The 17,179-nt window shown below is 44.4% G+C and overlaps 1 protein-coding gene across 6 annotated transcripts in view; it reads right to left on the reverse strand.

Moving 5' to 3' along the window:
- TRIO (trio Rho guanine nucleotide exchange factor) overlaps positions 1–17,179 on the reverse strand; it is a 1,129,982-nt gene that overhangs the window by 777,323 nt on the left and 335,480 nt on the right. For all 6 annotated transcript variants that reach the window (XM_040353401.1, XM_040353397.1, XM_040353396.1 and 3 more), the window contains one exon: positions 100–291. In XM_040353401.1, the coding sequence (XP_040209335.1) occupies positions 100–291 (192 nt within the window). The remainder of the gene's footprint in view (positions 1–99; positions 292–17,179) is intronic.

Below are 17,179 nucleotides of genomic sequence, written 5' to 3' on the forward strand. Positions count from 1 at the left end.
TGTTTTTTTTGTTTTTTAAACAAGACTTTAAAATCACTTTAAGTATTACAGTTGTATAACGGAGGCATGCAATGTAAAATTCACTACACATTTAGGTACCTGTTCAGAGGTTTTATAGAAGGCCACAGAGGCATTTACAAGTTTCAGTCTGTCTTCCATTTTTAACATCAACTGTTGCCAATGAGAGGCTACTTTTTCTGCACAATCCCTGATCATATCCATATCATAATGGTTGGCTTGTAGCAAAGCCTCTGCTTTCTGCTGCACCTGCAGGGCACTTTGGTGTGTTTTCTGGAACAAAAAACAAAACAAAACATAACAGATAATCTACACAAAAAAATAAATAAGAAATATAAAAAAATCAAAAATAACATAACCACTTGAGTCCCAGAGCGTAGAAACAATAGGGTACTTAATAGATTTTAATTGCAAAGATTTTCATTCACACTGACATAACAAAGGCCCTAGTTTTGAAAATATATTGAAAGACCCCACAACTTAAAGCATTTTAAACAGAAAGTGTAAGATTGTGAATCTTTTCAACATACAATCATTATACTATACTAGCGTTAGTTGAAATTAAAGTAGTTGTAAACCCTCACATATACCCAGTGAAGTCAACAGCCTCCGCTGATACACAGAGATGAAACAAATCCTCCTACATAGGGTTTACAAGGTTTATATGCAGCCCTCTCTCCGCTACATCCCTTCAAAAGGGCAGAATTGTGTTAAAATCCTTTTCCATCTGTTAGTATTAAAGAGGAGGGGGCAGAGAGGCTTCCCGTGTACAGTGTGCGAAAGCCTGATCCTGAGAATATAGGAACCCCTCCCCCACACGCACACACAGCAGAAGAACTGTTATCAAGAGACCAGCCGCATGCTAAGCTCCGACACAAATTTTATCTCACATGTCGGGAAAACGTCTCAGAAGTGACTCATGCTGATAACAAAGGAACAAAACACCAGAGAGAAACGACACTTAGAACTTTGCAGAGAGATAAGTAAACACTATAGATACACAGTATGTGATTTGCCCAGATTTTATGACAGGTTTACAACCACTTTAAAGCAAAAAAAAAATATTAAATAATAGTATTGTTGTAAAGTTGTTTCTAGCAATTAACTTTTTTTCAATTTCTTAAGTATAAAAGTAGGTAAAGTATGATGCTAAAAAATACTTAAAGTTGTAAACCTCAGACATAAAATATGAACAAAGCATTTTTCTCTATACTGTGAACTTGTCTCAATCCAGAGCACTAAGACCCCTTTCATACTGGGTGGTTTCCAGGCGCTTTAGCATGTGAAATGGCCTCTACTAAGCATCTGAAACCTGCTTCCCATTCATTTCAGTGTGTATTTTCACACTAGGGCAGTGTGCTTGCAGGACATTCAGAAAAGTCCGACAAGCAGCATCTTTGGGATGGGGTGGGAGCGCTGTATTTAGTGCTTCCAAAACACCCTGCCCATTGGAATGAATGGGCAGTGCTTTCAAAGCACCTGAAAAGCCCTTTGAAAGGGAGGCAAAACTGGAGTTAACTTTTTTTGGGGGGGGGGGGGTAAAAGCGCCCCGCTAGCAGCCTAAAACAAGCAGCACTTTAGCACCAATGGTTGACGATTTCAGTGTGAAAGCAGTCTAGGTGTAATTTCTTTCTGCCGTTTTGTTCCTCTTCTATCAGCATGAACCACTTCTGACAAGTTTTCCTGACACCAAGAGAAAAATGGTGACAGGGGAGGGAGCTCCAGCTGATTGACAGCCCCAGCTCTACTCCTGTGTGCTGTGTAAAGAGTGTGTGTCCCTTCCCTCCAATCAGCTCTCAGAGCTCATCTCACTGATGTAACTTCAGCTCTCCACCCCCTGATTTTCAGACCTGAGAGATCCTGTGTAAATTCTTCACTTTGAATGGATGTATGGGGAAATATTGCCGTAGATAAACAAGTACAACTTATGTTGAAGAATTGGTCTTATCTCGGTTTATCACCCGAGGCCAAGAGCTAAAGGTCCTGGAAGGCGCACATCAGAACAAGTCATTCCCATGAGTAAGCTCCGGGAGTATATGTGAGGGTTTACAACCACTTTAATACTACTGTTTCGATACATAACACCACATACCGCATTTTTCGGACCAAAATATGGGGGAAAATGTCTCTGCGTCTTATGGAGCGAATATACACTAGGCAACGCCCCCCGCCGCTGACGGCCCTGTCCCCCACTGCCACCATGCTTGTACCCAGGAATGTACTGGCCATCGGGACTACCGGGAGTTTACTGGCTTCAGTGACAGCAGACCGCTCTCCATCCTGTCTGCGAGGCGAGGCGATGTTGAAAAAAGACCATCAAGTCCAACCTATGTGTGAGATTTTATGTCAGCATTACATTGTATACCCCTTTATGTTGTGGTCGTTCAGGTGCTTATCTATTTTTTTATTTTATTTTATCGATGCTCCTCGCTGAAACCACTGCCCGTGGAAGAGAATTCCACATCCTAACCGCTCCTACAGTAAAGAACCATCTATGCAGTTTAAGGTTAAACCGCTTTTCTTCTAATTTTAGTGAATGTGTCTCATTACATTCCTGGAAAAGTTGTATCCCTATTGTGGGGTCACCGGTACAATATTTGTACATTGAAATCATATCATAGTTACAAAGTAAGTCAGATTGAAAATAAAGTCCATAAAGTTCAACCAAAAAAAAATTATAAAAATACAATCTCATAATACATATCCCTTCTCAAGCATCTCTTCTCCAGAGAGAATAAGTTCAATGCTTGTAACTTTTCCGCATAACCAATGTCCTCCAGTCCCGTTATAAGTTTTGTTGCCCTTCTCTGGACTCTCCAGTTCCAGCACATCCTTCCAGAGGACTGGTGCCCAGAACTGGACGGCATACTCCAGGTGTGGCCAAACCAGAGTCTTGTAGAGTGGGAGAATTATTGTTTTATCTCTGGAGTTAATCCCCTTTTTAAAGCTTGCCAAAATGTTGTTTGCTTTGCTTGCAGCAGCTTGGCATTGCATGTCATTGCTGAGCCTGTCATCTACTAGGACTCCCAGGTCCTTTTCCATCCTAGAGTCCCCCATAGGTTCTCCCCCCTAGTGAGTAGATTGCATTCATATTTTTGCCACCCAAAAGCATTATTTTACATTTTTTTCTACATTAAACCTCATTTGCCATGTAGTTGCCCACCCCATTAATGTGTTCAAATCTTCTTGCAAGGTTTCCACATCCTGCAGAGAAGTTATTGGCCCATTTAGCTTAGTATTGTCTGCAAATAGAGATTGAACTGTTTATCCCATGCTCAGGGTCGTTTATGAATTTTTTGTTTAAATAGGATTGGACCCAGGACAGAACCCTGGGGGACCACAATTTCCACCCTGGACAATTGCAAGTACTCCCTATTTATCACTACCCTCTGAACTTGCCCCTGTAGCCAGTTTTCAATCCATGTACTCACACTATGGTCCATGAAAACAGACCTTACTTTGTACAGTTAACCTTTATGGGGGAACTGTATTAAATGCTTTTGTCAAATCCAGATTCACCATGTGTACGGGCCTTTATCTAGATGGCAGCTGACCTCCTCATAGAAGGTTAATAGATTTGTTTGGCAAGAACGATTCTCCATGAATCCATGCCGATTACTGCTAATGATACTGTTGTCATTACTAAAATATTGTATATAGTCCCTTATCCCGTCCAAGAGCTTGCATACTATTGATGTTAGGCTAACTGGTCTGTAATTCCCAGGGATGTATCTTGGCCCTTGGAGCTACATTGGCTTTTCTCCAATCAGCTGGTACCATACCAGTCAGTAGACGGTTCGTAAAAATTAGGAACAATGGTCTGGCAATTAATTGACTGAGTTACTTAAAGACACTCGGGTGCAAGTCATCTGGTCACGATGACTTATTAATGTTACGTTTTTAAAGTCTATTTCTAATTCTGTCCTCTGTTAGCCATGAGGGTGCTTCCTGTGACATGTCAGTAGGATAAACATTGCAGTTTGGTTACTGAAGCCCCCCCGATTCCCTCGTGAAGACTGAGGAGAAGAATAAATTGGATACATTTGCCATTTCTCTATCCTCACTAACCAGATTCCCTTCATAATTCTTTATGGGACAATATGATCTGACCCCCCTTTCCTACTATCTATATACTTAATTTCTTGTAATTTTTTTGCTCTCCTGTGCCTATCTTAGCTGCCCTGATTGCACCCTTACCTTTATTGTTGCATTCTTTGTAAAGTTGGAATGCCGATGATGATCCCTAAGCCTTGTAGTTTTTTAAGTCCCTCTCCTTTGCTATTACATGCATTTTTTTAAGCCACCTAGGACTTTAATTAGCTCTTTTTACCACTTAAGACCCGGACCAAAATGCAGGCAAAAGACCAAGCCCCTTTTTGCATTTCGGCACTGCGTCGCTTTAACTGACAATTGCGCGGTCGTGGCTCCCAAACAAAATTGGCCTCCTTTTTTTCCCCACAAATAGAGCTTTCATTTGGTGGTATTTGATCACCTCTGCGGTTTTTATTTTTTGCGCTATAAACAAAAATAGAGTGACAATTTAAAAAAAAAAAACAATATTTTTTACTTTTTGCTATAATAAATATTCCCCAAAAACATATATACTTTTTTTCCCTCAGTTTAGGCCGATACGTATTCTTCTACCTATTTTTGGTAAAAAAAAAAAAAATCACAATAAGCGTTTATCGATTGGTTTGTGCAAAATTTATAGCGTTTACAAAATAAGGGATAGTTTTATTGCATTTTTATTAATTTTTTTTTTTTACTACCAATGGCTGCGATCAGCGATTTTTTTCATTAATGCGACATTATGGCGGACACTTCGGACAATTTTGACACATTTTTGGGACCATTGTCATTTTCACAGCAAAAAATGCATTTAAAATGCATTGTTTATTGTGAAAATGACAGTTGCAGTTTGGGAGTTAACCACAAGGGGGCGCTGAAGGGGTTATGTGTTCCCTGAAGTGTGTTTACAACTGTAGGGGGGTGTGGCTGTAGGTCTGACGTCATTGATTGTGCGTCCCTATATTAGGGAACACACAATCGATGACATCGCCACAGTGAAGAACGGGGAAGCCGTGTTTACATACGGCTCTCCCCGTTCTTCAGCTCCGGGGACCGATCGCCGGACTCTAGTGGTGATCGGGTATGCGACTCCCGCGGCGCGGGAGCGCGCGTGCCCGCAACCCACCGATGGGCTTTATACAACCACGTACAGGTATCGTCGTTAGGTGGTCCTTAAGTGGTTAAATGTATTTCCCATTGTATCTCCCATTGGGATGCACTGGCTAATACCCTTATTTAATATGCTTTTAAAGCATACCCATTTTTCCTCCAAGTTGTTTGCTCCTATGACTGTATCCAAATTATCTTCTAGCAAGGATCAGAGTTTAGGAGGGCGTGGCCAACTACCGGGATGTGAGGACACGAGTTGCTTGAGCTCCGTCCACCTTGCACTTATCCTCACCTGATCCTGCAGACCCGTCTGCTCTTTAACGGCCCCACAGGATCCAAGAGCCCATCAGGCAATGGACAAAAAGGGTCCACATATGGAGGACGCCCCGTGTATCACGCCGCTGGTGCCGCCATGCGGGCAGAAGCAAGATTGTGCCGGCCAGCATTCTACACACAGACACAGCCAGCCGTCCTCCTCCACGGCACAGCAGTTCTCAGAGGAGGGCGAGCCACAGCATCCTCCTGCTTCTAGCCTGGAGGATCCCCTCCTATTCTCCCCTGCTGAGGACACAGATCCTGCTACTCCTAATGCATGCAATACTGATACAGGCCCTGTAGAACCAACCCTGACACAGATCATGGGGGCCATTCAGCACAGCCATTCTTCCCTCACCACACAAATGGACTCCATTAAAACTGACTTATCCTTCCTAAAACAGGATGTGCACAACCTCCGTCACAGAGTGTCAAATGCTTAACAACGCATTGGAAAGCTGGAAGATGAGACACGTCCCTTGCAGGCCTCAGTTAGAGAGCTGCGTCAAGCTCAGGGTTACACCGCTGACAAGCTTACTGACATGGAAGACCACCTGTCTAGGTTTCCCGGAGGTGTAAAAGTGCGCCTCCACTTTTACACCACTGTTTGCTTTTGAACAAGCTCATAGAGTTCCTTTATGCCCCTTGTCCTCTGGGGCCCCACAGCATGTCATGCTTATTAAATGACTGCACTTCAGGGACAAGGGGGCGGTTCTCAGGGCTACCCAAGAAAAAAGTCACTATCCTAGACGCTATCATACTTGAGCCAGTCAGGCTATGTGCTGTGGTTGTGTTTTTTTTTTTTGTGTGGAACTTTGTTTTTAGCTTGATGTTATGTTTGATTTGGAGTAATAAATCTTTTTAACGAACTGCACCATGAAGCATTTCTCTTTCTGCCCCTATTAACAATACCGGTATGGTGAGCAAGTTTGGATATCCATTTGATGTATAAAATCCATTGAAAAAGGAGTTTTGCATTGCTCGGACGGGATATCTGCACCTTCATTGGAAACTTCAGATGCTGATCCCTTTCTGGCTGATGGTGTTCTGACATGCCTATTTGATCCCTATTACCTGAGATCCAACAGATTTGGTAAGCGTCAGTGATTGCCTTTTTTTTTGTAGTTGCTCTATACGGTGTTGCTCCCCATCGGGAACTTCTTGCTCCTCCATGCCCTTGGACCCCTGCCTTTATTATGCAGGTAGCCAACAGCAGCCCCAGAGCCTCCACAGGACCGCTGACGCTCCCTGGGTTGCTCCAATACCCTGCTATTGAGAAAATATACACTAATGTACAACACACCTAATAGGGTTGTACTATTTTGTTATGTTCCTTCTCTTTTCAGCCTTTTCTCCCCTCTTCTCCCCCCCCCCACGGTGGTTACGGCTCTCTCTTGGGAAATATCCCCGCACATTTTAATCAGTCCCCCATAAACATTCTCTCCTTGAATGTTCAAGGCTTTAATGTCCCACATAAGTGCACCAAGGCGCAGCCACTAAGGCTCATATCTGCTTATAGAAGACCCACCAAGCAAAGAAGAACTCGTATAGGTTTCCATTGCTAAATGCCATTCACCCTCTCTTCAAAAGTCAAGAATCCGTGCGGGCAAGCGGGCGCTCACACAGCGTCCTCACCTCCTGTTATTTTTGTCTCCAATTGTTCAAGGTAACAAATTTCATTGAATCATCCGGGTATTTTTTTCTTAAAGTACCATCTAATATTCTTCTTTATTTGATTGGATTGTTTGTCTCTGGTTTCTAGGGTAATTTGTGTGACTTATTTGAACATCAGAGAAAATTCCATTTGACTTTTCCTCGTCATTCCTTTTGTTTTCTACCTACCTTTGGAATGTAATTTGCCATTGTGTCCTCTGCCAATCCAGGAAAATAAAACTATTTCTATGTGTACAAAATTGTTTTGTATTGTGCTTCATGTTATGTTTTCTGAAGAAATCTTTAAGTTCCAGTGTTTACAGTGCCCGAAAAATTAAATTCTCCTGAAGAAGCTACTATTTGTGGCAAAACATGTACAGAACTAATCAGCCTGCACCTGTATTATCTGTACTGTATGAATAGATAATCATATTTGGATTATGCTTTTTAAATCTTCAATAAATATTTTTCTATAAAATCTTGTGAATTTGCACCTTAAAAATCCCCAAATCTCGTTCAGGTAATTGACAAACACAAACTCGGTACAGTAGTTCTCTGCGGAGCCTCCAATCTGACTATGTTTCTCGACAAATCACCCCCAACCTCACCATCTACTCCTAATAAGCGAATCTTCCAACACCTAATATCCACATATAACCTAGCCGACACATGGTGCAAACTTAACCCAGTTAGCAAGCTATTCACATCCACACAAATCTTTCTTTGCATCTTCATGCCCAATAGCATGATCCCGGAAATCATCTCTATCATCACACCTTTCTTTAGGACTGACCACTATGCAGTATGCACCCCCTTAGGCTCCCCAATCCCTAGAACGCATGACACGTCCTGGATTATTAACAACACTTTTCTCTCCCACCCCTCTCACTCTCTAGATAGATATCGAAGTAGCCGTTAAAGAATATATTGCTACTAATGCAACAGATGATATTTCGGCTCTGAAGCCCTGTGCATACGGCCGGGATCCTCGTCAGGAAAAAAAGTTTTTCCTGACGAGATCCCTGGCAAGATTTTCTTGCCAGCCGAGTGTACACACGTATGATTCAAAAGAACCGCCGTTCTTTTGAATGGCACGAATGCGGTGACGTCATCGACTACGACGAGCATGTGCTCGTCACATTCGATGCCATTGCCACCATCTTGCTTCACCCTACCTATGCCTTGGAAGCTACCGCGCATGCGTCAAAGTTATTTCGAGCATGCACGGGTTTCCATGGAAGCAGGTAAGTATACAGACGCTCGGTTTTCTCAGCAGTAAAACACTGCCGAGAATCACGACAAGAAAATAGAGAGCAGGTTCTCTATTTATCTCGTCGAGATTCTGGGCAGTTTTCCCGACGAGAAACCTCGAAGCCTCGTACACACGCATTGTTTACTCGGCAAGAAAGCTCTGCCAGCAGTTTTTTAGCATGTTTCTGTCCGAGAAAACTGTGCGTGTGTACGAGGCTTGACACTTTGGGAAGCTCACAAAGCTGTCATCCATGGCAAATTAATTCAATAGGCAGCAGCACTGAAACGTGACCACACAATCTTATTCCAGCAATTAGAAGCCAACTTAAATGCATGCCATGCTGCATTTCAGCCCCCCCCCCCCCTATACCAACAACTCACGCCTTGATAGGGCCAGACTAGACTGATTTATTTCTCACCAACTCTGCTGAGAAACTCATGTGAAAACGTCAACATAATTCTTACCTTAGGGCCAACAAACCCGACACACCTATGGCTCGCACTTTGCGGGCGATCCACTACCCCAAGACGTCCACATGACTAAAAACAACCAATAATGCTTACACTAGCAACCCTGTTAAGATACTCAAAGTTTTTTGGTCCAACCTTGCAAAACTATACTCCCCTACGCAGGACTTTGACCCTACTAAAGCTGAAACTCTCTTACCCTGTATCTTCCTCCCAACCCTCACACTCATTTAGAACTGAAACGCTGTGATTTTGGGGGAACCCCCACGCCATTTTTTTCAGTGTAGGGGGTTCCCCTTAACCACTTGACCACTGGGCACTTAAACCCCTATCCTAACCAGACCAATTTTCAGCTTTCGGTGCTCTCACAATTTGAATGACAATTACTGTCATACAACATTGTACCCATTTGAAATTTTTGTCCTTTTTTTCACACAAATAGAGCTTTCTTTTGGTGGTATTAGATTACCTCTGGGTTTTTTATTTTTTGCGCTATAAAAGAAAAACGACAGAAAATTCTGTAAAAATAAATAAATAAAAACTTGTTTCTGTCATATTCGCAGGTTATTTCTCACACACAGCATATGCATACCACGAATGACACCCCAAAACACATTCTGCAATTCCTCCCGAGTATGGCGATACCCCAAGTGTGCGACTTTTACACGGCGTGGCCACATACAGAGGCCCAACATGCAGGGAGCACCATCAGGCGTTCTGGAGCACCCAGGCCAATTCTGACATTTCTCTCCTACATGGAAAAAATCACCATTTATTTGCTAGAAAATTACATAGAACCCCAAAACATTATATATGCGGAGTATTTGGGGCATTGCAGAGTATTTGGGGCATTGCAGAGTATTTGGGGCATTGCAGAGTATTTGGGGCATTGCAGAGTATTTGGGGCATTGCAGAGTATTGCAGAGTATGGGGTATGGCAGGCAGAGTATTGGGGGGTATTGCAGGCAGAGTATTGGGGGGTATTGCAGGCAGAGTATTGGGGGGTATTGCAGGCAGAGTATTGGGGGGTATTGCAGGCAGAGTATTGGGGGTATTGCAGGCAGAGTATTGGGGGTATTGCAGGCAGAGTATTGGGGGTATTGCAGGCAGAGTATGGGGTATTGCGCAGGGAAGGATGGCTGGATCTGTGAATGCAGTTGTCACAGATCCAGCCACAGCACTGCTGACACCCCGCGCTCCCCCCCCTCTCTGTAGCGAACGGTACAGAGAGGAGAGGGAGGAACCGGCGTCATCAAATGACGCCGGTTTGTTTACAAGTGATCGCTCCGTCATTTGACGGAGCGATCACGTGGTAAACGGCCGCGATTAGCGGCAATTTACCGTCATCCGTGATGCGCCGGGTCTTCTAGACCCGGCGAGCACGGACACTTCCGCGAGCGCACCCCAGGGGACGCGCAAACGCGGAAGTGCACGAGGCCGTCCCAGGGACGTCCTGTCAGTAACTCGACCGCGCTGTAGCAGTATTTTTGCTATAGCGCGGTCGGCAAGTGGTTAAAATCCATACCAGACCTAGGGGCCTGGTATGCTCTTGGAGGGGGAACCCATGCCAGTTTTTTATTTAAAATTTGGCGTGGAGTTCCCCCTTCTGGAGGTGACTTCAAGTCGCGTTGTAAGTTGCTCCAAGTCACGCTGTGGTTCACGCTCAAGTCGCGCACAAAGTCGTGTTGACCCCATGTGAACCGTCTTTCAGTGGCTCTAAAAAGACTCCTGACATCTCCCCTTTGACACAGGAAAAGGGACTAAAAAACACAATCTCTAGTCACTTTCTTTATCGTACACCACGGGACACAGAGCCTTAATCACTACATAATGGGTTGTATGGTCACCAGAGGTGATTGAACACTGGCACAACCAATCAAATACAGTTCCACTCCATATAACCCCTCCCATCAGGGAAGTACCTTTGTTTTTTTGCCAGTGTCTAAGATGTCCTATGAGGGTAGAGCGCTACACTGTGGGTCCATCCAAGATGCTTTATTATATTACGCCAAAACTGGATGGTATCCGGACCTCTTGGACGAGGTGTCGCCTGTAATGTCTCTCTCCGGAGGACTGGGCTCTGGGGTCCAGTACTTTCGCTCTAAACACTAAAAGTCCTGGTAAGAGTCTTTTACAAGGCCCAAGGAAGTGGTCTCCGTTTAAGGGCACGTAAGATCTCCATGTGGTTGGCTGAGCACAAGGATAAGACAGCCACTCTGGCATGAAACTGTGTTATTAGTTGCATACTTATATGTAGATTGCTTAACTAGCACAGTAGTATATGCATTTGTTGGTACATTGGCTTTGCTTAGCATTATGTCTTCCCAAAGAAGAGGCTCTGGGAGAAGCAAAAAAGTGTCGCCGCCAGAGACAGGAGGCTCTACCTGTGCCTGTGCGGTACCCTCATCTCCTGTAATACCTGAAGTATTTATACAGGATGAGCCATTACCTCTATCAGGAGTTGCAGCATCTCCTGTTGTGCCTATATATGTCACTATAAGACACTTTGGCAACAGCCCTAAACAATTTAGAAGAGAGAATCACTGCGTTAATCGCAAAGTCCTCAGAAAAGGACAAAAGGCGAAGCAGATCTCCTCCTGTTTTAGATCTCCTTGCAGAAAGATCTGAGGAGGATGAGGCCCCATCAGGGGATGAGGACTCGGAGGGATCAGAGCTGTCGGAGGAGCCTTTTTCTGAATCTCAAGTGCTAAAATGACAGGTGCAATATTATATATACTGAAGCAGTGCGCTCCACTTTCAGATTACCCCCTAAGGAGTTAACTGAATCACCTGTCTCCTCTCTGGGCTCGTTAAAATCCCCACAGGCTGCTTGTGCCTTTCCGATTCATCTTTTATTGGAGAATCTGATTTACGTAGACTGGAAAAACCCAGATAAGCGTTTTGCTCCTCCTAGGAAGTTTGAAGTGCTTTATCCCATGGAGGAGAAGTTTACCAAGAAGTGGAGTCTGCCTTCTGTGGATGCAGTGATTCTTCTGTAAACAAAACCTAACTTGTCCGGTGGGGACAATGCCCAGGTATTTAAAGATCCTTCTGAAAAAAGGTTGGAATCTTTACTAAAATCATCCTTCCTCCTGGCAGGCGCAGTAACCCAACCTGTTGTAGCAGCGATGGGTATGTGTGAGGTCTTAAATGACCAGGTAAAACAGGGGATGAAAGGTCTCACTGCTGAACAGATCAAATTTTGGGAGAATATGCCTAAGGCCTTATGTTTTACAGTGGATGCCATTAAAGATTCAATCCAACAGGCATTCTGCCTAACGCTGCAGCTGGTGCTGATGCGCAGAATTCTTTGGCTAAAGCATTTGGTCAGCAGAAGCTCCATGAAAGAAGATTTTGGCCAGCTTCCCCTTCCATGGCGAACACCTCTTTGGGGAAGATTTGGAGAAATATATCCAAAAGATATTGAGAGGTAAAACTATAATTTTACCAGAGAAGAAGAAAAACAAGCATCCTTGTTTTAAGCGTTCTCTCTCCCTGGCTCCTGGTAGATCAAGCTCCAGCCAGTGGCGACGGCATTTTCAGCCAGCCACCAAACCTAAGGAAGACGAAGCCCAGAAAAACAAGAAGCAGTGAAGTTCAAAGGCCAACAAGCAAAACTCCAAAGCCTCTTCATGAAGGGGTGCCCCGGGTCTGCCGTGTGGGGGGGGGGGGGTCGACTTCAGTGGGTAGTATCCACAGTATCCCTAGGGAACAAACTAGAATTTTGAGAGATTCCATCTTCTCAGTTCTGAAGTTCAAGGCTCTCCAAAGATCCACTAAAAAGATGATTCTTTTTCAGAGGATTGGATCACTTGCTGTCCCAAGGGATGATCACAGAAGTACCCCTAAAGGAGCAAGGTAAAGGGTTTTATTCAAACCTCTGATTCCAAAGCCAAATGGAGATGTCAGACCCATCCTGGATCTAAGATCTCTAAATCAGTTTCTGAACATTCTCCATTTCCAAATGGAAACTATTCGATCAGTCAAGGACGCATATTTTCATGTGCCAATCCATCCCACACACCAAAGATTCTTAAGGTTCGCAGTAGAACATCGCCACTTCCCGTTTGTGGCTCTGCATTTTGGTGTGGCTACCACACCCCGGGTATTTACAAAGGTACTAGCCCCTCTGTTGGCAAATCTGAGGGTACAAGGCATAGCGGTAACGGCATAACTAGACGATCTACTTGTAATAGATCACGCCGTGCTTACCACAATAAAATACCTGGAACAGTTCGGATGGATTGTAAATCTACAAAAATCCTCTCTACAACCCCAAAAAAGTGTAGAGTGTTTGGACATGATCATAGACACAGCCCAAGGCAGGGTATTCCTGACAGAACAAAAGATCAAATTGCTAAAGGACCTGATCCACAAGGTCAATGCAAAGAAAAAGCCGTCTATTCGCCTTTGCATGAGGCTAATGGGGAAGATGGTGGCCTCCTTCGAGGCTGTCCCTTATGCCCAGTTTCATTTGAGACAACTTCAAGGCAGTATCCTAGCCGCCTGGAACAGGAAGATCAAGGCTCTGGATCTACCCATGTGCCTGTCTCCACAAGTGCGCCAAAGCTTCAGTTGGTGGTTAAAACCAAGAACTTGTGGAAAGGAAGATCCTTTCTCCCAGTCACCTGGAAGGTGGTTTCTACGGATGCCAGCCTAAAGGGCTGGGGAGCAGTGTTAGAGGAAGCTTCAGCCCAGGAAACCTGGGCCAAGACCAAAAGGAACCTGCCTATCAACATACTGGAGTTGCGGGCAGTATACTTAGCCCTCAGAACCTGGACACACAGGTTACAGGGCCACCCAGTGCGAATTCAATACGACAATGCTCCTGCAGTAGCTTACATCAATCACCAGGGAGGCACCCGCAATCAGGGCGCCCAGAAAGAGGTGAATCAGATTTTGGCATGGGCAGAAGAACATGTTCCTTGTCTCTCTGCAATCTTCATTCCAGGGGTAGAAAACTGGCAAGCGGACTGAGTCGCCAGCAACTACTACCAGGAGAGTGGTCTCTTCACCCCGATATCTTTCAGGCCATATGCCAGAGATGGGGGGACCCCGGATGTAGACCTGCTAGCCTCCAGGTTCAACAGGAAGTTGGACAACTTTGTGCCCAGGACGAGAGATCCCCTAGCCTACAGATCGGATGCTCTAATAATTCAGTGGAATCAGTTTTCACTGATCTATGCGTTTATGCTGATCGCTCTCTTACAAAGGCTACTTTGCAGGATCAAGAAGGAAAAAATTCCTGTAATCTTAGTGGCCCCAAATTGGCCCAGAAGATCCTGGTACGGCGAAATCATAAAGATGGCGGTAGGAAAACCTTGGAAGCTTCCGCTTCGTCACGACCTGCGGTCGCAAGGTCCAGTGTTCCATCCTTCCTTACGAGAGCTAAATTTGACGGCTTGGCTACTGAGACCCACATTCTGAAGAAACGAGGGATCTCAGGTCCAGTGCTTTCTACATTTATTAATGCCAGAAAGCCCGCTTACAGGCTTATCTACTATAGAGTCTGGAAGGCATATGTTTCATGGTGTGAAACTAACAAATGGAAACCTTAAAGATATGACATAAGTAGGATTCTCGCCCTTTTGCCAGCTAGGAGTGGATATGAAATTAGCCCTTAGTACCATTAAGGGTCAAATATCAGCTCTATCAATCTTCTTTCAAAGACCCCTGGAATCTTATTCCCTAGTAAAGGCTTTCATTCAGGGGGCACTGCAGATCAATCCACCAGTCAAGTCTCCCTTGTGCCCATGGGATCTGAATTTAGTATTGTCAGTGTTGCAGAAGCAACCTTTTGAACCTATTCGCCATATCCCGCTGATCCTTTTAAGCAGGAAATTGGCATTTTTGATTGCCATCTCTTCGGCTAGAAGAGTATCTGAATTAGCAGTGCTTTCTTGTAAAAAGCCTTATTTTGTCATAAGGACAAGATTGTTCTACAACCCCATTCAACCTTTTTACCAAAGGTGGTGTCGTCATTTCATTTGAATCAAGATATTATTTTGCCTTCCTTTTTTCCTGATCCGCGGACAGTGGAGGAAAAGTTATTACACTCTCTAGATGTAGTGAGAGCAGTAAAAGCGTATCTGCAGGCAACCGCTCAGATACGTGAAACTGATGTGTTTATTCTGCCAGATGGTCCCAAGAAGGGACAAGCGGCATCAAAATCCACCATTTTGTGGTGGATTCAAACAATAATTATTCAAGCTTATGGTTTAAAGAAAAAGGATTCCTCCTTCTTCTGTTAAAGCACACTCGACCAGCGCTATGAACGCTTCATGGGCAGTGCATCACCAGGCTTCGATGGCTCAGATCTGCAAAGCTGCAATTCGGTCTTCAGTCCATACATTCACCAAATTCTGCCTAAAAACCCCACAGGGGAACCTGTCCTTTTTCGCAGTCTAGGGCTTCTTGCCCGTTTATGGCCGGCTCGGATCTGGGTCTCCCCACCTTCATATTGAGCACGGCTCTGGGACGTCCCATTATGTAATGATTTAAGGCTCTGTGTCCTGTGGTGTACGATAAAGAAAATAGGATTTTTATTAACCGCTTACCTATAAAATCCTTTTCTTGGAGTACACCACAGGACACAGAGGTCCCCCCCTTTGTATGGGAACCTTATTGCTTGCTACAAAACTAAGGTATTTCCCTGATGGGAAGGGTTATATGGAGGGGAACTGTCTGACTGGTTGTGCCAGTGACAATCACCTCTGGTGACCATACAACCCAATATGTAATGATTTAAGGCTCTGTGTCCTGTGGTGTACTCCAAGAAAAGTATTTTACAGGTAAGCTGTTATAAAAATCCTATTTTGTCAGCAGCCTCAGCTGCACTAAATATGAATGGACTGGAGACAGAGGCTCCTGATCATTCATAAACTGAAGCATTGATGCTCAGTTATGAATGGACAGAGTCAGTGATCCCTGACACTGTGCATTCCGAAAAAGGAAGGAGATGGTAAATTACAGATTTCCTTCCTCCGCTCCCCATCCTGACAGATCCAGGACAAGGGGGGACCCGGGGAGGACCCAGGGGACAATCGGAGATGATCAGTGCAATGGTGGGGGCAGTTACAAGCAACTATTTCCCTGACAGCCACAGGAGGGAGAGGAGGAGAAGCTGCTGTCAGAAAAGATATATAGGCAGATTGGTGCTTGTTACTGCCCCCACCACTGAACCGATCATCTGTCAGGCTGCCCCCCGCTACATCGAGGATGTAGTTTGGATATTTTCACTTAGGGGTGTACTCACTTTTGTTGCCAGAGGTTTAGACATTGCTGTGTGTTGAGTTATTTTGAGGGGGCAGAAAATTTACAATGTACACTCACTACTTTACATTGTAGAAAAGTGTAATTTCTTCAGCGTTACATATTTACAAAAATGTGAGGTGTGTAAGTGTGTGTGTATTGTAATATTGGGGGTTGTTTAGCTCAAGTGAACAGATGCATTTTTATGCAGTGAGTCCATATCAGACAGGCGTTCTAGCCCACGTTGATTAAAACAGACAAACAAAAGCAAAATGTCCATTCAGGATTCCCACGCAGGGGTTCAAACTTCATTCAGCACACAAATGAAAAACATACCAAGCCACCCGGCTCTTGTCAGCAGTTCCTCTGCTTGCTTTCAAATAGAAACTATTCTTTACAGCCCCCTGGACTCACTGGCTTCCTCAGTCTCCCTGACTCTCAAGGCTGACCAGCCTTTCCCATACCCTGGGCAAAGAATCCCCTTTACATGAGCTGTAGTCTCCCACAGGGCAGACTGCTTTCCAGACTCCGGTCTGACTACACACAGCAGTAGCAAGCTGTTCACTCTCCACCATCCTCCACCTTCTGCTCCCACCACACACATATACACAGTGTGTGTATAATTATATATATATATATTGTACAGGACGCCAGGGTTGGGCCCTGGATGGACGGTACATAGCGCCATTTTTCAGTCTAGTCCCCTCTAATCCCGGGCTTTCAGGCACACGGGGGGTTAACAACTACCAGGAAGTCAGCTAAAAGGAGAAGAAGTGCTGATAGAGGGTGGAGGAGTGTGGAAGTGAAGGTGTCTGCAGAGGTTGTATGCTGCTGAGAAGGACTGGAATACTCACTAAACCGTATGTGCCTGTGTTTTGTTTTGTTTTGTTTGCTGAAGAAAAAAAACAGACTTTTTCATTTGTGCTGAAGACAAGCAGGACTTTTGTGTTGATGATTTTCCCTATGCTGAAGAAAGCGTTGTTTTGTTTGGTTTTCAAATAAAACCCCCTTTTTATTCACAATTTCGGTTTAAGCACTTGTCTCG

The sequence above is a fragment of the Rana temporaria genome, chromosome 5 (genome assembly GCF_905171775.1).
Source record: "Rana temporaria chromosome 5, aRanTem1.1, whole genome shotgun sequence".
Taxonomy (NCBI): domain Eukaryota; kingdom Metazoa; phylum Chordata; class Amphibia; order Anura; family Ranidae; genus Rana; species Rana temporaria.